This window comes from Diospyros lotus, chromosome 7, assembly GCF_014633365.1.
Source record: "Diospyros lotus cultivar Yz01 chromosome 7, ASM1463336v1, whole genome shotgun sequence".
Taxonomy (NCBI): Eukaryota; Viridiplantae; Streptophyta; class Magnoliopsida; order Ericales; family Ebenaceae; genus Diospyros; species Diospyros lotus.
The window spans coordinates 1,172,706-1,195,697 of record NC_068344.1 but is presented as its reverse complement, the minus strand read 5'-3'; the positions used below and the strand labels follow the sequence as shown (position 1 = coordinate 1,195,697).

At 32.9% G+C, this 22,992-nt stretch overlaps 1 protein-coding gene across 1 annotated transcript; it reads right to left on the bottom strand.

Annotated features, from left to right (window-relative positions):
* Nucleotides 1-4,216: 4,216 nt before the first annotated feature.
* On the bottom strand, nucleotides 4,217-9,039 carry LOC127806741 (uncharacterized). Its single transcript, XM_052344224.1, has 4 exons — nucleotides 8,314-9,039; nucleotides 6,951-7,103; nucleotides 6,121-6,816; nucleotides 4,217-5,601 (listed from the first exon to the last, which is right to left on the bottom strand). The coding sequence occupies exons 1-4, from the start codon at nucleotides 8,641-8,643 to the stop codon at nucleotides 4,519-4,521; spliced, it is 2,262 nt and encodes a 753-aa protein (XP_052200184.1). The 5' UTR covers nucleotides 8,644-9,039; the 3' UTR covers nucleotides 4,217-4,518.
* Between the last annotated feature and the right edge of the window lie 13,953 nt (nucleotides 9,040-22,992).

Here is a 22,992-nt window from a genome sequence, read left to right as displayed (position 1 = left end):
TTCTCTCTGTATGTATGTATATGTGTGTGTATATATATATATAGTTAATATATATATTAATGTCTCAACATATATATTTAACATTTTTATGAAATATATTTTTTAATAATTATATATAATTTATCAATACGATAAAATTTTAATTAGTTGGACATCAATTTATAATTTATTTTTATTAAAAATTAATATTTTTATGAATTTTATTTATATTATTCAGCAATATATCTATTTTAATCTTTTTATTAAATTCTGATAACTTATCAGTTTTTTCAAATCAAATACATAATTATATAAATGACAACTTAATGCATATTTATTTAAATACGTTATCAATTTAAACGTTAAATAACTTTAAAACTTTATATAATTTTAAGTAGAAAACCTTAAAAGCCATCTTAAAAAAGGTAAGCCAAACACCCTCTTAGGATTGAGTGGGTAGAGAGGTCCTCTTGTCACCAAATGAGACAAGAAAAGGTTTTGGCAGAACAAGGCTTCTGATGCAGTCACCAATTAAGACTTGGCCCAAGGCCGATCCAACCAAACCAGAACAGTATCACCAAAATAGTAGTGCAATAATGTTATTTTAATACTTCTTAAGTTTTAGAATTCTACTTGATTTAGGATTCTACTTTATATTTCTACTTGATTTAGGATTCTATTTCATGTTTCTACTTGATTTAAGATTCTACTTCATGTTTGATTGGGGTTTTATTTTTATTAGAATTCTAATTGACTTTTATTTAGGATTTATTTCTATTAGAATTCTAGTTGGATTTTGTTTTCCAAATATTAGATAGATTTGGATTAGCCAAACACTATAAATATAACTAGGATCTAGAGTTTGTAATCAAGTTTTTCTTAATCAAATTTCAGCAACCTATTTGGATTTTCTTAGCAAAACAATCTTGTTTTTGCGTCTTCTTGAAAGTCAAACTTCAATGGCCGAAGCTTGGCTTTCAAGAGTTTATTTTGATGTGTTTTCTTCACACACGCGCTACACGCTGCGTCGGTTCATCAACCAATCAGATGGCCAATCTTGAAGGTAACGGTAGCAACCAGGTCTCATGACAGTGATCGGGGGCTGCCCGCGGTTTAGAGAGCAATCGAAGAACAATGGGAAATAACTCGTACAATGGAACAACAATTGGAGCGAATCCGCAACCAATTGAGCGTTTTACAACGAGTTAAGGATAATCGGAACCGACTAATGGCATGAATCAAGCCGATTATGTTAAACTGGGAAGACCAGCCATTAATCCTGTCCTCATTAATCCTAGAAGACCAATGATGGATGATAGCGACGATGAGGATGATCTTGGTCGTATAATAGCCAACCCTAGTGGTAAAGGGGTTAGGAGGAATGCGCAGCAACACAACCATTGGGGAAACGATGAGTATAAACTAAAGAATGACTTTTCGATGAGTTTGGAGCTTGATTTCGAAGATTATGTTGTCCCAGCAACCTCAACGTCTACAAACTCAGGTCTGATTTATGCTACTAACGTGACAGAAACTCCAAGGTTATTGACTCATACTGGGGTATTTTCCAGTCTCGAGGGCTCAGGCATTGCTTCACAACCCAATGATGGTAGCGTTTCTTCTAATCGACTTGCGACTATAAAAGAGATGGAGGTCATGGTAGCAAATCCTTCTACAGTTTATTCAAGCTCTGGCATGGTTGAATCTAAGGCAATAAGAACATATTCACCTTCGCAATTGCAAAAACAAGATGGTCACATGGGTCGCTTTGTGGATAGGGGTGTTGGATCTCCTAGGCTAGTTAACTCAACTGCTGTTATAGCTGATCAAGTGCTTAGACCAAAGAGGATTCAAGTATCAATATTTTAAGTGATGGAGAGACTGCTGGTAGTCATGGAATAAGTTTTTATTCGAAATAGTTGCAAGAGAATGCTTCTCCAGGCAAGAAAAATTTATGGATGAATTCGGAAGCTGTTGAGAAGTCAAAATCAAGAAAGCTGATGAGAGGAGAAAGACATATGATAAGATCTACCAAATTAGAGAAGCGCTCAAGATGGAAGGTTCAACGTCCTCAATCTAACAGTAATAACACAATGGAGGCGAAGGGCAACAAATATGGTGATGGTTGGACCCATGCCAATGCAGATATGGCTAAGAAGGGGAGGAATGTCTTTGCTCATGTTCCCTTAGCAGAAAAATTCAAGCGGTTCAGGAAGATGTCAAGCAAAAGTTGCACAAATAAGAAATATAAGGCGACAGCTGACAAGCATAGGAAGTACAAGATATTTGAGATTGGAGATGAAGTTATGATCTTTTTTAAGAATGAAGGAATTTCAGCAGGAAAGCAGAACAAGTTCAAACCAAAGAAGTATGGTCCTTACAAGATTCCCAAGAAGACCAATGATAATGCTTATGTTGTGGATTTGCCTAATCAGATGGGTATTTCCAAACATTCAATGTGGCTAATCTCTCTTCATACTTATCGGATGTGAATTTGTCCAAAGAGGATCAAAATTCGAGGTCGAATTTTTTCTCAAGTGAAGGCTTCTAATGCAGTCACCAATCAAGACTCGACCCAAGGCCGACCCAACAAAACCGAACAGTATCACCAAAATAGTAGTGCCATAATGTTATTTTAATACTTCTTAAGTTTTAGAATTATACTTGATTTAGGATTTTACTTTATATTTCTACTTGATTTAGGATTTTATTTCATGTTTATACTTGATTTAGGATTCTACTTTATGTTTGATTGGGGTTTTATTTTTATTAGGATTCTAGTTGACTTTTATTTAGGATTTATTTCTATTAGAATTCTAGTTGGATTTTGTTTTCCAAATATTAGATGAATTTGGATTAGTCAAACACTATAAATATACCTAGGATCTAGAGTTTGTAATCAAGTTTTTCTTAATCAAATTTCAGCAAACTATTTGGGTTTTCTTAGCAAAACAATCTTGTTTTTGCGTCTTCTCGAAAGCCAAGCTTCAGCCATTAAAGTTTGTTCTTTCAAGAGTTTATTTTGGTGTGTTTTCTTCACACACACGCTACACGCTGCGTCAACTTCTGTCTTTTCAGCAAAGTACTAGCAACTACCAATGGGCTAGTTTTTTTATGGAACACAAGTGGTTTGTAAATTCATTTCTCAGTACATGGTTTGGTGCAAAAAGTGCAAGTTTGGGAAATAAGTTCTCCAAAACCCTATTAACTCATTGCACACTGCAATGAGTTATGGTACGTATGTCTGATGAATGAATACAACAAAGTTACTATAAAGTGGAACCAGACATTACTAGGAGTTACTTGGGTTTGAAAATTTGTCTAAGCGGCCAGTGGAGCTGGAGAATACTTTCAAGAAAAATTAAATTGTGGATCAAAGAAATTGGAATGACTTACTTGATGTTTGATATTTATCGATATTGACAGGTTTCAGAACTGGGCAGCTTTCCCTTGCCATTCCACACTCATCCCAGATAAATTCAGGATTTGATCTTAAATCTCCCGGAATGAACAGCATCAAGTTTTATCAACTTGTAAATCTGAAATGTCAGGTTGCTGACATACATGTAGGACATAGATATAGTTTAGCATACATGGGAGTTTCAACTGCAACAATATAATATCATGCAAGTGTTTTGACCAAAGATTTGAAATGTTGGCAAGCTAAAACATGCATAGCAAACCGCATCTAGTGAGATTAACATGGCGTGTTGATTCAATATTAAAATATTGGTAAGCCAGGAAAACAAATATTCTGCCTTCCTCTGGTAATGGGGAAGAATTTAACAGAACAGAGAAAGGAATATCCTGAATGTGCACTACAAGGGGCTAGCGCCCTACACATCACGGCACAAAAATTAGGTTACTAGGGTGACAAGATGGTGGCTTCAAGCAGGTAGAACAGGCCATGAAAGGGAATCTACAAAAAGGGTGACTTGGCTAAAATCTCTTTAAATAACGTGAGGAATCTTTTGATTACCTGCATGACCAAATTCAAAAAGGACATCTTTACACCTACAAGCAAACAACAATCGCATTGGGAAGGAATATTAAGTCACAAGTTAAACAATGGAAAAAGAAATCCAGAGCACCAGCCAATTCAGATCCCATAACTGTCAAACAGGTCAGGTTTATTTACAGAAAAAAAAAACAGGTCAGGTCGCAACAAAATAAATATTATGAAGCACCACAAAAAAGGAGATTATTTGGAGGAATGCAAGAAAAGGAGAGAGGAATATCAAGTTAAAAAGAGTTGATCCAATTAACAAAACAGAAATTATAGTCATGTACAGACTTTATCAAACGAAGTTAAGGGAGCACCAAGACAGGCAGCATACAGTAGGGGAGATTGGTTCACTTCCAAGCCAGTAATGGGGGAAAATACAACTCTCCTCTCGCAAACCATTCAAAAAGCTGAAACGGGCTTCTATTTTTAGCCCATTTGACCCGTCATTAAAGAAAATAAAAACATGTTAGACAAACATACATCCCAAAATACATAGCAAGCCTTTCTAAGCAACAACCAGTGATATGGCAACTTCAGCTACTTGTGGTGGCAACTTCTTGGCTGCTTGCCTCTATAAGCGGAAGTTCGGCTTGTGGTGGTTGTAGCTGGGTGTAATGAAACTCGATCTGTAACCGTTGATGAAGTGGTGTGGTAGCCATCAGACCTTTCTTAATATCTGCCTGCAATTCCCTTATTGGGATTGCAGCCAAGAAGCATTTTATATACTCCTTGCAAGACTCCTTTCCTTGGCACAGAACCTCCTCATGCTCATCAGTCTTCATTAACTCGGTCTTGGCTAGGGCGTCACCTTCAACAACACCCTCCTTAAGGTTAATCTGTTGTTGAGCCGGTTGGTTCTTGGGTTCTGCCGAAGCAGCAACACTCTGCTGATTGCCACCAGGTTTTTCTGCACTAGGCAGCCTGTAAATTGTCGAATCCCTGTCAAATTTCAAGATGTAGGCCTGGTTACATCCCTCGTAGAGCCTTTCCCCCAATGTGTCAATGATGTAGTAAGCTTCTGGTTCAACCTTGAGGATGAAAAAGTGATCATTCCAACTGACAATGTAAACTTGGGGATCACCATTGCTGGGGCATTCAGATCCGGTGTGGCTAATCTCATCCCATATGTTGTCAAAGGACATGGCGCCATGCAAAAAGTCAAATCTCCCCTCCTCCATACCATCTGGATGGAAAAACCCAATGAAGGACTTCCCAGGAACTACTGAAAGAGGGCGTATTGTGGCTTGCAGGACTGTTTCCAGATCAAAATGCTTGTCAGGAAACCGAACCTTGTAGGTCTCATTATCACAAAGGTTCCTCCATTCCAATGAACCTTCCCTGATCAGGCTGTCAAACTGAGACTTAATCGGCAGAAGATCTCGGTTGTTCTGAAACCAATCAGCAATCACAGCTACAAGGGCTGTACAAGCACTCTCACCAGCTGCCCTTTCACTCCGCTGATCAATAGAAGCAAAGAAGACCTGGGTTTGAAGCTTCATATGCCCATCACGACTTATTACTTCTTTCTGTTCCCAACTGCCAATAGCAAAATTGTCATCCCCAAATTCAGATATTGATGATCTATTTGCGCTTGAGTCTTCATCTGTCTTAAGCCACTGCAAAAATGGAAGCCCATTATTTTTGCAAGCACTTTACATGGTTATGTTGGAAGGAAATAGAATTTAAGGATATTTAATTAATATCTTCTAAGATCATTTCAGAGAAGGATCACAAAATATAGAATCTGAAACAACAATAAGAACATTATATTCCACAAGACAGCTGAGTTTCTAAGCAAAATGAAACCCAGTTAAATGGAAGGCAGTCTCCCCAAAGGGAAAACAAGCAGTCTACTAGAAAGTACAAAGACTGGACTATCTTTAACTGTACGGCTGCAACATTCAATGGTTATGTCACTTGCTAAAGATATGCAGAATCTAAGGTTGTTGCTCTTTTATTTTTCTTTTTGTAGATGTACACTCAATAATAAGCGCACAGAATGTAGAATGACCATGACAGAGCATTTGACTACAACTACTGATAAACAGAGAGGTTTCAGTTCAAGAACTTAATTCAAAGAAATATTAACCATAATTATACACTAGAGTTAGGACAGGAAAGAAAATAATTCTTACCCCGAAAGATAGAGATTCATCAGAGCTTAGCTGCCGACGATCATAGTCAATGTCATCCCCACCTTCCTCTCCATAGGCCTTCTTTAGTAGTGGCTCCCCTTTGACCTTGGGAGATCTGAAGCTTAGCTTTCTCTTCCTCCAGGGCAAGATACTACGCTTTGAAGTCTGGAATAAAGATGGGTCAACAGAGATGGAGGAAGTTAAATCCTCCATTTGTGAGCAACCCACATCTGACTTGCGATTGCTGTAGTAGATCCAATCTTCATCCTCACCATAGATCCTTGAATTGGAGTAAAATGATCCACCAGCACAGTTTGCATATGCCAATGTACCATAACTAAATGATTTTCTCATGCTAGAATCCTCCTTGCCCTCATCTGATTCTCGCATCTCAAGCTCATCAAGTGAGTCTGAGTCAAAGGTGTAGGTGTAATCACTGTCTTCGCTCCTTGCAGAGCATCTTCCCTCACTGCCCTCTTCCTCACGGCAAGCCTTTTTGGCTCTTCTAGCTGAGACATAATCTGTAAAAATTTTCACCTTTTGTAAACCAGCCTTTAGTGCAGAAAGTTCGTCTTTCTCTGTTGGTAGCGGGTCTACTGACTGTGCATGGAGAGGTGATGCAGCAGGAACTATTGATCTCGGAACAGAATCTGCAGATTCTTGACCAGTCCTCAGCTCCAATAAACTAAGGGATAGCTGCAGTACAACAAACGATTTAAGGTAAAAACCAAAGGGAGAAATAATACATTATTCTGCTGCTCCATCATATTAAAAAATAAAAAAGGAAATGCAGCAAAATCCATTAGACTTGAAACTAAACCAGGACATACACAAAGTGAGGGATGAGGTTCAGCTGCACTGCATGAGATCAGAGGGATGTTAAGTTCAAAGTCTTTTTCCTCAGCTTTAGAAGCAAACTCAGCAAGGTTCAATGACGCTGTTCCAACAACTGGCACCTTAATTTTCGGCCCTTGGTTCAAGCCCTGTACACATATAAGAATATTCATGACATCCCATTGTAATCACCATTAAATACAAAGAAAAGGCCTCAAAGTTATCATTGGACAATATATATTCGAGCTAAAGTATCCATCCAAATTTCAATGCAGACAAAGCACCGTGGAGATAATTATTTCTATCCAGAAAGCACAAATCTCCAATACAAGACATACGCGGTGACGTAGTCACTCCCAGGTAATATACAAGGAGAAGGCTAAATAATTGAAAATCATAAGCCACAAAACTGGCAACTATATGATCAAAATTCCAACATAGAGCTCTATAACAAACAACACCAAGACATTGTCGCGTAACAGGCTGCCTGCAGAAATATGTCTAATGTTGCAATCACTCGATAGAAACCAGAAAACTAGTCAAACGTAACCTCCAATCAACTAAATTAAAAATTAGGAAGTCGCATACTGCCAGTTTTAATCGGTCCAATCAGATCATTGCAGAAATCAATGCATAACAACAGATAATAAAGCAAAATCTCCATCAGCTTTTTTTTTTTTTTTTGGCTAATTGAGAAAGGGGAAACCCTATGCACGCAAAGGACACTAATGATCTGCCAAGGGATTTAGAACACAGACTGTGCCCGCACCAGCTGACCCCTCTTAGGGACAGTTCATTGGGCCATCCAAGCATGCTGAATGAAACCCCCGCTAAGCCTTGGAGATAGCATCAGGGGCTCCTTTCCCCGTTAAACCCGCCCAGGGAACATCCATGACACAAGGGCAGAGTGTATCTCCAAGAGCACTTGAGCAATAGTCCTCCTAACAGCCCAAGTATTTCTATATTACTTATCTATTTGCTAGCATTCATACATGATACTCCCACCCTTCTATTTCTCCTCGGATATTCTCGGAAAATACAAAGGCATTTCATCCATGAAAAGGGAAACATTCCACAACCTCGTTACAAGCATCAATCAATTCAAGATCTTATCAGGTTTCTAGTTCTCTTCATCTCTTTAGATACAAAAAACTCTCGATTCTCTCACTCTCTCCATATAAACGCACAAGAATTCCTTTTCAAGTGTACCCATACAAAGACCAGCAAATTAGTAACCCCCACGAAGTTCTTGAGGCAAGGCCACGAAAATATGCAAAAATTAGACCAAGAAAGAAAAAAACCCTAAATTTTGCACACGAGAACACCAGACCTAGAAAAACACAAACGAAAAAGACTTACATTGAAGACAGTGAAAGCGATCTCCCAGAAGTGGAAAACATTGTCTTTGTGACCGGAGAGAGTGCAAGCACTCTGAAACTCTTCCTCGTCCCACTCGACGACGCCATTTTCGTTCACCCCGGCGTCCTTGGTGAAATTCCTCTTCACCGTCCGGCGAAACGCGCCCAGCGCAATCTTCGGCCCCTTCCACCGGATCTCCACCGCCAATCGGGGCGCCGAATCCGCCGACGCCGGAACATAGCCCTCGAGCCGGCGCACAGCCAGCTTTACCTCGTACTTCTTCGAAACCAGAGGGGGCCAAGGCCGCCACCTCATCATCTTCACCACCATTTCTCAACGACAACAGTGTACGGGGCGGTTTCTAGGGAAAAGGAGAGAAGATCTGCATAAAATTACTGCTGAGAAAGGGAAAGATGGGACGGTGCGGCGGATCTTGGATAATCTTCAGCGAACCAAACAAAAACGGTTGTGGTGATAGAAAAATTAAATGGGAGTTAAGTTGTGGTCACCAACGGGGAAAATATAGAGAAGAAAGAACATCTTTCAGGAATTGGATTTTCTTTCTCCTGTGGAACAGTCAATGACTCAAAAGTGGGGAGAGAGAGAGAGAGAGAGAGAGAGAGAGAGAGAGAGTTTGTGAGGAATATGCCGTTATTTATTAGCTGTGCCGAGAAAATTTCAGAGAGAGAGAAAGGTTGTTGTGTAGGGGCTTCAAATGTTGTTTGGTTTGACGGAAAGTGAGCGAGAAAATTTTGATTGGGGCCGCTACGGTTAAGGAGACTCGGGTCCCTGGTTAACTGGATAGCGATATATACACATATACATATATATGTATCTACCATATATACACCCCCCCCCCCCCCCACTAGAATTCAATGAATATATTTGAATTTATGATTTATTTTTTTCTAAATTTAAATTACGTAAAAAAAATTAAAATTTTATTTTTTATTCAAATTTATGTTATAGCGATTATTGACAAAGAACAAACATATCGCTTGAAAAATCATCACCCAACATGTAATTAAGTACGATGTGTCTTGTTACGCACATCAATCGTTTTTTATGTACGGACATCATTAACTTTACATGGCATAATTGGAGAGCGATTTTGTTCACCCCCTTTATTGTCGTTCCGTTACTTTTCACCCTCACAAAAACAGTGAGGGTGATGGTCACTCCCGTTAAAGAGGGTGAACAAAATCACACTCCATAATTGAACCTCTTGTTCATCCAATATAACTGTCAATAATATTAGCAAAGCAAAATCGTAAAGAATATTCCTCAAGAAATTGAAGCTTTGATTAACAAATATGGCATTATTAACAAATATAGCATCATTGACAAGATGCAAGGAACAAAGAGTTAAGTTTCAAATAACTTCTTATTTCAATATTTACCATACCCCCGAATAGGGTTTTAGTAGAATTAAAAATCTAAATATCTCGTGTTATAAAATTCAAAAATCGATGAATTGATAAGCCATGATATTTTGCTATGCATCTTAATTTGAGTTTGACTTTGAGTTTGCTTTGTCGATCATCCTTTTAAAACCATAAAGATGCAAAGGTTTGACAAAATTAGGCATTCTCTCAATAAAGAATGGTGGGATTTAACAAAATGAGAATGTTATATGAACACTCAAACTTAATATTTATAGTAACAATGTGTATCGATGATTATTTATTAATAAAATAATTATCAATGAATATCTAACCATCAATATAAAATATAATCACAAATATCAAGTAAGTGTGATTTGGTACGGATTTTTGTCTTTTCCTATTCTACTAATGTCACAACTAGCTTAAAATGTCAAACCCCTATGGAACCATTGACAAAAATCTTAATGAAATCATTCACAATTAATTTCAACCCTATGCTAATAAAATACTAGTTAAATACTACATATTTTTGTATTTATCATAATGAATGTGAAAATCTCTTCATCAATACCTATCAAAATAATCTTAAATAAGATCGAATTGTAAATTAAATAATACAGATATTTAACGTGATTCAATTTTAACAAACTTATATATCATCTCATTATAATAAGAAAATCCAACCAATCGATGAAAAGTACATACAAAAATCGTAAATCATCTTTATCATTATAACTCTAGTTAATCACTCTCTGATAACTCTAATTATCACGTCGTAAGATACGTTATATTTAACTCTACTAAATAATGGTCTATTTATAGGGGCACCTACCCTAATCGGGTCTCTTACCATTTTCTCTTCCTATATTCATAATTAAATTATTGGGACTTCATCTATGTTAAATTAGATTTTTATTAAATCTAAAAAATACTAATTACACCCAACACAATACAAGATCGAAAATAAGTCCTCGAGAGCTGAAAATACCATAACTCTCCACGACCTAAATAGAAAGTCATAATTTCTTACAATTATCTTTACCTTATCTCAATTTAAAAAAAAATATCTCACATTATAATATATGTTCTTCATTAATAATATAATTTTCATGGCTAACCATAAGTCAATGCTTGAGATGATCAATATATATATATGTATGTATGTATGAGGCAAGAATAAGAAATGTATTTTTCTTATGTAGGAAGTGATTATGCATGCATGCATGTGCAGTGATGCCATGGGCATATGGTTTTTTGCTTAAAAGGGTGGGTTGGAATGGAATCGTAGACTTTTGGACAAGCAAGACCTTGTGATGTTTTGGGAAGCACACAAGAAAGGCGTGCCCTTTATTCAAGGGGCAGGTAATTGGCTTTACAGGTTGGCAATTTCACAATTGTGGCTTTGGAGCCATTGAATTTGGGAGAATTAATGATTTGTCTTGTGTTTGTTCCAACTTGAAAGATAAAATATCCCCCCCACCATTCATCAAATTGCATTTTGATCCATAATAGTACTCATATCTATGCTAATTCTATCATAATAAAATATCTTTCTTTCGTGTTGTCAAGTTATGTCAATAAAGTATTTTTTTAAAATGCTTTAAATAAAAATGAACTATGCTAATAACCAGGGGCAGATCTAAGGGGGCAATCACGGGCTGCAGTCCGTGCCCGCTCCAACCCTCTCCCAAATTTATCATGGAATCTGGATCATTGGAGGTTGAAATGGTTTCTGGATCTGGGGGCCAACTCTTCTCCAGATCCATCACTGGATCCGCCCCTGCTAATAATATTAGAATTCGTAAACTCTAAATAATAATTATTTTTTTAAATAACTTCACTACTCCGCTAAGATTATCTTATTTAAAATTTTGACTAAAGAAATAAATTGTAACAATTAAACACCACACAATAAACTTTCGTTAAAGTTTTTTTTTATATGTGTAACACGAACTATCTCTCTAATATATATTTAAATAATAAATATATAGAATATTCTAGAAACACTTTATGCATGGATGGTAATGTGTGGTTTTAGGTGAATCTTTTACATTACTCGTTCAAAATTAAAGGAGTACGATAAAGACATTACGTTTTATCTTCAATCTGTGAGCTAAAGTGATGAATTTCAACTCTTACAATTAATACCAAAAAATTATATTGATGATAATTTAAAATTTTTTAAACGACGACTTCATCTATATATAAACCTAATTAATCAAGCAAATTTGAGCTTCATATAGCGAAGTTTAATTAGTTTTATATTTTGTTTTAGTAAAATTTTTATTTGACCAATATATATGGGGTTCAACTTTTGGTCTTGATTGGGTCTAAGACCAAGAATTGGTTAAAAAAATATTTAGAATCGGTCACCGAATATTCAAACTAAACACCTCTAATTAGAAAAAAAAAATAAATAGATGAAAGGGAAAGACAAATATAGCCGATAAGTTGTAGCGGCGGTCACCGAAAATATAGCTACTGTTTAGTGACAATTACAGATAAGGAAATGAAAAGGTTCCACAATAAATATAAAGGTCGCTAATGGTAAATGGCCAATGGGAAGAAGCCACGTACTCATAAATGAAAGCAACTTAAAAGAACCCTTTCATATTCTCCATTGCAGAATAAAAAAATTATATCTAAAGGTTGATTTGTTTCTCAATTTTTATGTGTCGAATTAGATCAAGTTTATCGTCACCATATTAATTACAAGAATTACATAATTTTTATTAATTTTTTAAAAATAATTTCATGCATAGACAAGAAGGGGTACACAATTAAATTATAATTTATTTAAAAATCTAAATATATATAATAAATTCGTAGAAATTTCGTCCCTAATAAGATTTTAGAAAAGAAAATTATGTTTGTATAAGAAAAAATAAATAAATAAAAATCATAGTTCATTGTACATGTTCAAAAGTTTGACTTATTGTAAGATCGTGAGATCGAATTTGTCTCCATATAATTATTGATAATTTATATTTATTTTATGAATCAGATATTAAGTTTTTGACTATGACTCATTCGTCTATTCATTCAAGTCGAAGAAGTGTCGGATACGAATTTTAGAAAAGTTGAGATAATTTTGATCAAAAATTACGCGTTAATCGAGAACCCTCGAGTTTTTTTTGGGAAGAAGATACTTTTAATAAATTTGAATGGAGTCCATTACCCAACCACCATGGTGTGAATTTATTTTTGCTTGTACCTACCTTGATTGATGCTGATGATAATAATATTAATTATAAGTTCATCTGGAAGCACAGAAAACAGTCAAATTCAAGTGAGCCTTTTTCCATCACTAGTTTTGGTCAAAAAAGTGCATGGAAGACTTCTATAATATAAAGTCGCCTTCCCAATTTATATATATATATTTATAAAATTATAAATAAATATATTAATATATTTATAAATAAATTTATTCATGAATCATTTATAAATTTCTAATTGAGTATGTTTACAAACTCTTAATCGAGTATATTAGTATTCACGAGATTCTAATCGAATACGTTCGCGAGCTTTAACGAGTCAAAATTTATTAAACTTAAATTCAGTTCGTTTATAAATTAAGATTTAGACTTAGCTCAAACTCAACTTCTTTATCTTAATAAATAATTTTTTGTCAAACTAGACATTGAACTATTCATGAATGGCTTCGCTCATTTACGACCCTAATTGTTAGTAAAAAGTTATCAATATATACATTATTATTAAAATTCCGATTTTACTCGTACGATTTTACGCTTTGGAGACCTCCAAACGATTCAAGTCCCATCTCAAATTTTATTTGAGATAAAATCCTATAAAATCTCGATTTTAGGTGTACAATTTTACACTTCAGAGATCCTCAAACGATTTTACGCTTCAAGTATAAATTGTAACTTAAATCTAATGGAGAATATTAGAATCATCCTCTAAAGAATTTTAAGTTATATTTTACCTCTAAATTGCCTATACTAATATGTTAATTTTGAACTATATTTTGAAAGTATCATCTTTTGATTTACGATGAGGAATAATTAGGTTATTAAATTATATTAATTTATTTTTCATAAAATTATGTTATTGTAAACATATATTTATAAAAATTAAATGATATTTTTAATTGTCTCTAAAATTTTACGATTTTACGATTCAATTTTATGATCCGATTTTATGAATCTTCTTTCAATCTTATTTAAAATTTTGATTTTAATTACCTTGAATATATATATATATTATAAAATAAAAAAATGAAAAATTTTAAAACAATGGGTAGGTAAAAAAAATAATGAATTAATTATTAGGAATATGATAATTCAAGTGAGAGTGACAGGAGAATTGAAATATTTTAAAAATATACTATGTTTGAGTGATGATATGTTTTACTTAATATTTAAATTTATCTCCCTTAGAACTCCATTGGTTGGGTACAGTCGTGGGAAGGAGAGCCCTCTGGGCTGCATGCAAATAGTGGTGTCATAGGTAACATCAAAAACATAAATATAGTAGAAGAGATAAAAAGAAGAGGATGCCAAATGTGACAAAACAGCAATCAATACCATTATTATATATATATATATTTATAATAATTATGAAACAGATATCCCTTTCAAATTCCAAGTCAGTCAGTCATGGAGAGGACCACCCACAAAGAATAATATATATATGTGGAAAATATTATTGAGTGGACACTAAGTCCCTTTCAAATTCCAAGTCATTGAGAGGAACACTAAAACATTAATACCATTTTAACATTTAAGACTACGAGGGATTAGAACTTTGATTTAGTCAAATTAATCAAATTGAATCGATCTAGTTTGTTAGTTTGATTTGATTTTTTTTTTTTTTAGTTTGGTTCGATTAATTTTTTTCTTAAATTTAGTTTTTGATTTTTGGTTCGATTTTATAGTCAGAATAACAAAATTAACCAAATCGATTGAATTTTAAAATGATGTTTTGATATTTATACAATGACGTCGTTTTTTTTTTATTTAGTGTGTTTTTTATATGTTATTTTCGTATTCTTCAATTTTTTTATATTTCTTCAATTTAATCGGTTCAGTTTGAATTTTTCGATTATCGATTAATTTATTTTTTCATGTTAATCAGTCGGTTCCGTTCAATTTTGCTTCGCAGTTCAATTTAATCAGTTAGTAAATTTTGATCAGTTTGATAAGCGAACTGACCGTTTGTATACCCCTATTTAGGTAGCGTTTGTTAAAATGAACAAAATAAGGGGATATCAATATAAGTACGGAATGATTTTCAGACCAAAATATGGAATGATCAAGATAAAGTTGGGAAGTATTATAAAATTTTTATCAAACTGTTTGTTAAATTATTTGGAATGCATTAGAAGACACAGACGTCATTTTTTTCTTATCTATAAGAACCAAGATATGCTTATCTTAAGGGAGATGAGAGATATGCATATCTTGAAAAATCAAGATAAGAAATCATTAATAATTTTTTCAAGAATTATCAGATAAACTTAACAAACATATTGGAAAATATAGAAAGTTCAGGATGCATCTCATATCTTGATTATATCTTGACTAACAAACGCCCCATTAAGAGTGATGTTTAGTATGATATTTTTATATTAGTATATTATTTTACAATACATTAATATAAAAATATCACAATAAGTATCACTCTAAATAATATTTTTAATTATAAATATTATTAAAAAATTATAATTAAGTGTTTAAATAATATTTTTAGATAAAGTAATTACCAAGCATGTGCACCTCCAAAATCCAGAGGAGTATTTACCTCTAGAAGATCATCAATGAATACAACAGCCACACAACAAAAATGCAGTGCCGGCAGTGGGCCTTCATCACCAAGAAAATTACAATATATATATATATATATATTGTTGTCTTATGTGCATATAAGTTAAAAATTACACTTGACAAATTTAATATTCTACCTTTTCTAGACAATATTTATATAAAGATAAATTTGACATGTATATTTTTGTCATTATACTTTTATATATTTTATTTTTTAATTATATTTTTAAATCTGTATTTTTAACTTAATTTAACTCATATATTGTGATAATTCTTTCGTGTAACAATCTGAACTTTTCATTGTTTCAATTATATCCCTGAACTTGCATTTCGAGTCAATTTAATCATTGTGCTTTGATGCGAACAGATTTTGATTAAAAATACAAATAAATACAGGTGTGTAATCGAAATAACGAAAAGTTCAGATTATCACACGAAAAAAAAAATCAAAGTATAAAGATTAAATTGACTCAAAAATTAGATTCAAACATGTAATTGAAATATTAAAAAAAGTACAAAATTCAGAATATAGATTGAACATAAATTTGGGTGTGATGGCATAATTGATGTCAAATTAATTTGATGTTAAATGTAAGGTAATGTATGAGAATGCCTTTATAATTAAGGTGCCAACATCAATTTGTTTCTGTGAAATTATGTCAAGAGGAACCCTAAAAATTGAGCATGGATGTAATAATTAATGATGTGTTTTCATGTTGGGCAAAGTGTCTCTCTATGTGTATTATATTTTATGTCTGCTGAGACATCCTGTCTTCGTCTTCCTGATTAGGCCAATCAGATTGGACAATTAAAGGAAAGTAGGTTTGTTGTGAAGTTGGAAGATTATGGTTGGGATAAAGTATTAAGGTTTGTCTCCATATCAGTATGGCAAGAAAAATATTGAGTCTAATTCTTTTAATATAATCTTTTACGTTAAAGCTAAGAATGAAAGACAAATGTATAGTAAAACACTTATGAGTTAGATAAGAATAATGACAAAGGTACAAACATTTATAAGTTAGATGGTTTATTTATAGAGTCCTGAGATTATTATATATCTTTTCGAGATCTCTTATTACTTCTACCCTCGATTTTGATATAAGAAGAAAATCGTAGGTGGAGACTTTGCCTCATTACGCAAGGTTAGGAATCGAACCCACAACCTACTGATGTGAATCTCAATTTATTGTGATCTAACCATTTAACATGTGCCATAATTTATCTATGGAATTTTCCCTTTTATATAGGTGAAGAGAGGTAGAATATTCAAAATTATTTTTAAGATTTTCATATTCAATTATTATAGGTTGGATGGGAAGTTGTCATATCAATTTTTTTTTTTTTTCCAATATGGAAAAGTTGACAAGTTCCTAATCAATGCAATCTTTGGCTGAGACGGTCCCACCTTCTCTAAAACTTACAGCTCGACATGTCCTTGACCTAAGTAAACGGACGGATGAATCTCATATCGAAGCTTGAGGCCTAGTCCTTCAAATAGAAAGAGATTATCAACAACTACAAAGAGGCAAATTTGATCCCACGATCTTGAGATAATTTAAATTCCTGAATATGTGCGGTGGACTATCTACGCTACCCCCAAAGAATTTGTCATGCCAAAATTATATCCATAATCTTAGGCCTAGTTATCTCGAACTGCCTGCAAACTCTCAAGGTTGGTTATCTCTAACTAGTAGTGAATTTGTCAAGTTACCTTGGATAGACGATGAATTTATTAGGCCAAATTGATATAAATCTCAAATTCTACAAATAAGATTATCTTATCTCTTATTAAATAAAAGAAAACACGTGGCCACGAAGGATTAGTTACTTTTTATAGCATCCACTTCGAACAAGTGTTTTTTTTTTTCTTTTTTCTGGCTAGAGAATTAAATCAAAAGATATATATATATATATATATATGATGAAAGTGACTTGTGAAAAAAGTAATCAAAGAGATGAAATAAAACAGCTTGAAGAGACAATGTTTTGTGGAAAAATTAGTAGCCACAGACTAAGAGGCTGAGTGGTGGGTTGATGATTCATTTGTTGAGACTTTAGATAGTGCCACTGATAATTACATCTTAAATTATTATTGACAACTGCCTCACCATTGAAAACATTAGTAACCCACTACTAAATTGAAGTTTAATTTAGAAAATTAGAGTGGAATTAGGGTTATTAAAAATATTAGAAGACCACTGTCTAATTAAGCATAATTTTTATTTTCTAAGTACAGTTATTTTTTTCTAAAACAACAAGTTAAATTATTTTGATATTATTAAAAGTAAGAGATCTGTTTTTCTTGTGGAACTTAACTTAATGGATCGGGTAAAGACCTAAAGTCACATTTGATTAGACAAAAATGGTTTAGAGTTTAGAGTTTAAGATTTAAGATTTATTTTTTGTTATATTTGTTAAAAAAAAAATGAAAGATCGTGGTGATTTCTGGCTATATACAATAATAAAAGAGCATGTTAGTGACAATGGTGTTACCGACAAAGAAGAGGGGGTGGTGGCAACAATTAGATCTCCTTTAAAAGGATTCTTCCTTATTCCATGAAATAAGAAGACTTTTCGTTGATAAATGAATATAAAAAATTCTTAAAATTCAAAATTATCCATTTTACTAAAAGTAAACTGAAGCATCTATGTACCTAATATATGGTCCACACAATATAGGAACATGTAAAATGGAGCTTCAATTTGCACCCAAATCTTTGACAATGAAGGAAGAGGAGTTCCCATCCCTAGGGATCCAAAATTACTGTATAATCATAAATGTTAATAATACGACCATGTATATGTTTTTATGCTTTAATATCGTGCTTGTACTAATAATTTTTTTTACAATAAACAAATATTCTTAGGTCACGATGTTACAAGAACAGTCACTAATTCTTATAGTTTAAATTATCATAGAGTCTCGTTCTTGTACAATAAATAAAAAAAATTATCCAAAGAAATTTGTAAAATGAGAATTGGTACTTAAAGTGAGATATATCTTAATATAAATAATTTCCCACTTAGTCTTGTCCATATGGGGCATTGTCACATACTTCTAATAGTAAAGGAAAATGCTATTCTTATTAATGATGCATGATGTGCCATCTTTGAAAATTGGTGACTGAACCAATCGGAGAGGAAAGTTGACTGTTGAGTTGGATAACAAATAAGAGTGGTCCACTAATAAAGCCTGCCTCCACATAATTTTGGGATCAGTTTTGCACATGACTTGTAGATTTAAGGGTGGTGAAAGTGCAAGAAATCATCTCCCAAAGCATAACTAAAAATATATTGGTGTTTTTAAAGATTTAGTGGGTTAACAATAAAAGCAATTAATAACTAAATATACATGTATATTATGATTTAATCTCGTATTAATAGTCTACTAAGAGTCTATTGTATCACAAACGATATTAGAATTGATGCTTCAATTATGTGATTTAACTTCAAATAATGCTATAGGTCTTATTGAGAAATGAAAAACTTTTCAAGTCCCAAATAACTATCAACTATATCTGATGTTGCTGAGAATAGGACCCTAGAATACCAAATGTTAGAATCTTGTACGAGCGAGGCCTTTGTTTTTCATAATGGGCTCCAACGATCAAGTCAGGAATTAATATTAAGAGAGCGAGTAGCAGAATAATGATTAAGTTCAAGAGTAATTAGTTCATACATTTTATATGGTCCGACGTCTCAACTAATGAGCGAGATCCTTAGCAAGATTTGTCTTTCATGAATCTCGAGCAAAATCCTTGATAATGATTAGCTTGGGCTTGATCCTTAGATTGGATAAAGAAGTATTCGAGAAGTGGGTAATTTCTTCAACGAAATAGGGAAAGAAAGTGAGACATGGCACTCTTAATAAGAAGATAACATGTCACTTTGGAATTGACTCGTCACGATTCAAATCATTATTTGAACCATTAAAAAACTGAAGCAAACTAACCACCCTCCCATCAATATCAATTATATTTCAATTCAAATCATTAATTAAATTAATTAACCGATAAATAACAATAAACATATTTGTCTTTTACTTATAAGATAGGAATGGGTCCAAAGTGTGAAATTGTTCCAACATTGTGGATTGTTCCAAAAGTGCAATTAAGGAGACGACTTGACTTAAAAAGAAGAGGGTCCCATGTCCTATAAAGCGAACTAACCACCCTCCCTCTCTATCATTTGTGGATTACTAATTATCATTTCATTGCTTGTTAGTTTCAAAAGAACACATCTCCTAGTTAATTGAATGAAAGAAACTCTTAAGGCTACATGGATTGAATCTCTTTATAAATTTCTCTAGAGTGATTTCTCACACAAAGGTTTGTATTTTAATTTATTTGATGTGGGTTATTTGTGTGTCGTTACACATATTCAGTATACACTCCAATAATAACAAATATAACTTTTCATCGATCCCTAAAAAAATCATTATTTGCATCTCATGCATATACCTATTATATATGATTAAGTTAAATGATAGATTGTATTTTGAAAAAATTATCTAGTCATAAAACAAAAAGTCCAAATTGATGACTAACTCGATGGCTTTAGAGATGAAATTTATACATATGCATCTATATGAGGTATATAATACACGGGGGTATATAATATATTTGGTCTTTTAACTTTACGTTCTGTAATGCAGTAGTTCTTGTACTTCAATTTGTCTTATAACAATTTTTAAATATTTAATTTCGTTACAATTTAGTTACTCTTCAAAAATTTTAATGAATTCTGTTGAAAAATTATCATGCAGCAAATATATAAAATAAAATAAAAAAATGGTGAGAATTTTTCGATAAAGTAAAAGAAAAACCGACTTAGAATAAAATTAAAAATTTCTAAAAAAGAAAAAAAAAATACGACAGTTACTGTTAATTGCTACTTTTATGTATTTTCTATATCATATATATATAAATGTGTATACAAACTATAAATTAAAACAATGGAAAAGGGTAGAGTGATAATTAGGAAAGGTAGGTATTGGATCCACATATTAATTATGAAGCCCCCACTTGACCCGGAATGCCTGGGACAAGATTAAGATGCCAACTCCATTTACGATGTCTTAATGTTCACACAAGCTGTAAAGAACCAAAAGTGGAGAAATAATAAAAATAATAATAATAAAAATATGCCCCCTCTTTGAGCAATCTCTTTCCCAAGATAAAAAGACACTAATTAGGGATCAATTGAACTAAGTCCTAGCACCTCGGAAAGTTATAAAATGTCACAACACACCCACACAACTAGACCTAGAAGTACTAATGAAACTAGGTTTTTCTAATTATATATATATTTGTATATAAATTAAAATGTGTAACGTTATTTTTTATCTGTATAATTTGTAAATTTATATGACATACGTAATAACTCATAAATTTATAAGACATGCGTGATAACTCACAAACAAATAAATGTATAATAATCTATGTGTGAAGTCACTTGAAAATATTTGAATGTTGACTTTCTTAAAAAATATCTTTATATATTATGCGAACTTGTCGGATATAATTTATTATTATGTAATATTAAAAATGAACCACACAATTAAAAGAGATAATATAAATGCTATGATCTATAGCCATCTAGATCTATTTTTAGTCAAATTATTGGTGGGTACTGACAAATTGAGTTAATGTTAAAAAATTCTGGTATTCTGACTAAGTGTTTTCTCTCTCTGCTCAATATTTGTATGATAATTCTCAACAAGGCAAACCCATAAAAAATCGTGTCCTAAATGAAAGAGAATGATCTAATTTTAGAATTTTTTTAATTATTCTATCATTGGGCGATTTAATAATTTACAAATTTTCTACACTCTTTTTTTTATATCATGAATAATTAAATATTGAGATAGATTTAGGTCTAAAAATCTATTAGATCATTTTAAGTGGGTTTATCAGTGAAATCAATTCATTTTTTACAACCAAAAATTTTAATTAATAATAGCCCATTTGAAGAAAATTCTAACAAACCCTTGAAAATAACTTCAGACTTTTAATAACCTTTCTTGGTGTCATATATATCAAGTTTATACAAGAAAGAAAATGAAGAAAAGGGAGGAAAGGATATATACCATAGCTCCAGCTAGCTGCCTGTTTGAGAGATGCCACCTACCCTACAACTAAAACAACCACATTAAAATGAGAAACAAAGTCACTAACAATTAATGTTGACTCATGAATTCAAACGAATAAAATTAATTAAAGATATATTCTACCTTGAAATAGGCCAAAATCCTATTTGTTCATATTCAGCATTTTTTTTTTCCTTTTTCTAATGATGAAAATCATGGAAGTTGGTTAGGAAAAGGGTTTGTTGTTAGTGAATGATTAGTAGATGCCTTGTAACTTCTGCAGGCATGGAACTTTTGTCAAGATAGTGTTCAAATTTTAGAGAACAAGCATGAGACAGTGATAGTAAATAGATAAAAGTCTTAGGTTCTTTTATCTTCGGAATTATTGAGTTTATATAGTTTGATATAAGATGATCAGACCATGATTTTCACTTAACTATTTCATGTAATGTAAATTAAGAGTATAATCTTGATTAGTGTCTCGTCCATACTTCTCAGTCCACTCTAAAGTCCATATTTATATTAATTATATAAAGAGATATGATGACACGTGACGTATTGTAAAAGGAAAGACATATCATCTAACAATTAGATTATGTTATCTTGATCTCTAAGAGATGTATTTATCTTTTATAAAGTGACTTTTAAAAATAATAAAATTATATTTTTATTGTTTCTTAAAGCTACGTTTTGTTTTTAAAGATGAGCTTATGAAACTAATTTAGCAATTGCATGTCAGTTTGTTTCATTAAACCCATAAATAATTTTGGGAATCATATCTAAAATGGCTTAAGATTCTTCCTTTTTCTCTAATTCTTAGTTGGGTTAGAAAATAGGATGAAAGTGAGAGGGAATCAAAACCCGATCCACTGCCACTTAGAAATTGGGTCAAATGCCACGCCCGGATAAGCATGAATCCTCTAGGAAGAGTTAAACTGCCATTGACTTCCTTTTTTCAAAATTTACAAAAGAGAACAACCATTTGATAAAGTCTTTAGCCTTTTGCCTTCAATTTTCAATGTTTATTTTTAATTTTTGGACAAAAACAAGTAACCAATCACAATTAAAACAATAGACCGAAAACGAAAAGTAAAATACGAGCGGCCCCAAGTTTGTGAAAAGACCATACAAGTGAGCAAAAGAATTCCACAGAAGAAAAATCAAGCAGCTCTAAAGAGCCAATGAATCCAACTACTGTTTCTTTCTTGTGCTTTCCTCTCTGTTTCCTATGGTTCACATTTGATGTGGGTGTGAGTGTGATTGAACTGTGAGAGAAAGGTAGTGCTTGGGGACGAAGAAGACATGATGGGGTTGAGGTTTTGACTTCAAAAATGGAAGCCATGATTACAGAACATAAGTGGGTGGATTGAGCAAATATATATATATACAGTGAGAGAGAGAGAGAGAGAGAGAGATGTAA

What these genes read in the sequence shown, in the direction of transcription:
- LOC127806741 (XM_052344224.1), bottom strand. Translation starts at nt 8,643, where the DNA reads ATGGTGGTGAAGATGATGAGGTGGCGGCCTTGGCCCCCTCTGGTTTCG. An exon ending in TCGCTTTCACTGTCTTCAAT is followed by an intron (nt 7,104 to 8,313) that starts GTAAGTCTTTTT and finishes ATATGTGTACAG; the next exon opens with GGCTTGAACCAAGGGCCGAA. An exon ending in ATGAATCTCTATCTTTCGGG is followed by an intron (nt 5,602 to 6,120) that starts GTAAGAATTATT and finishes CCATTTTTGCAG; the next exon opens with TGGCTTAAGACAGATGAAGA.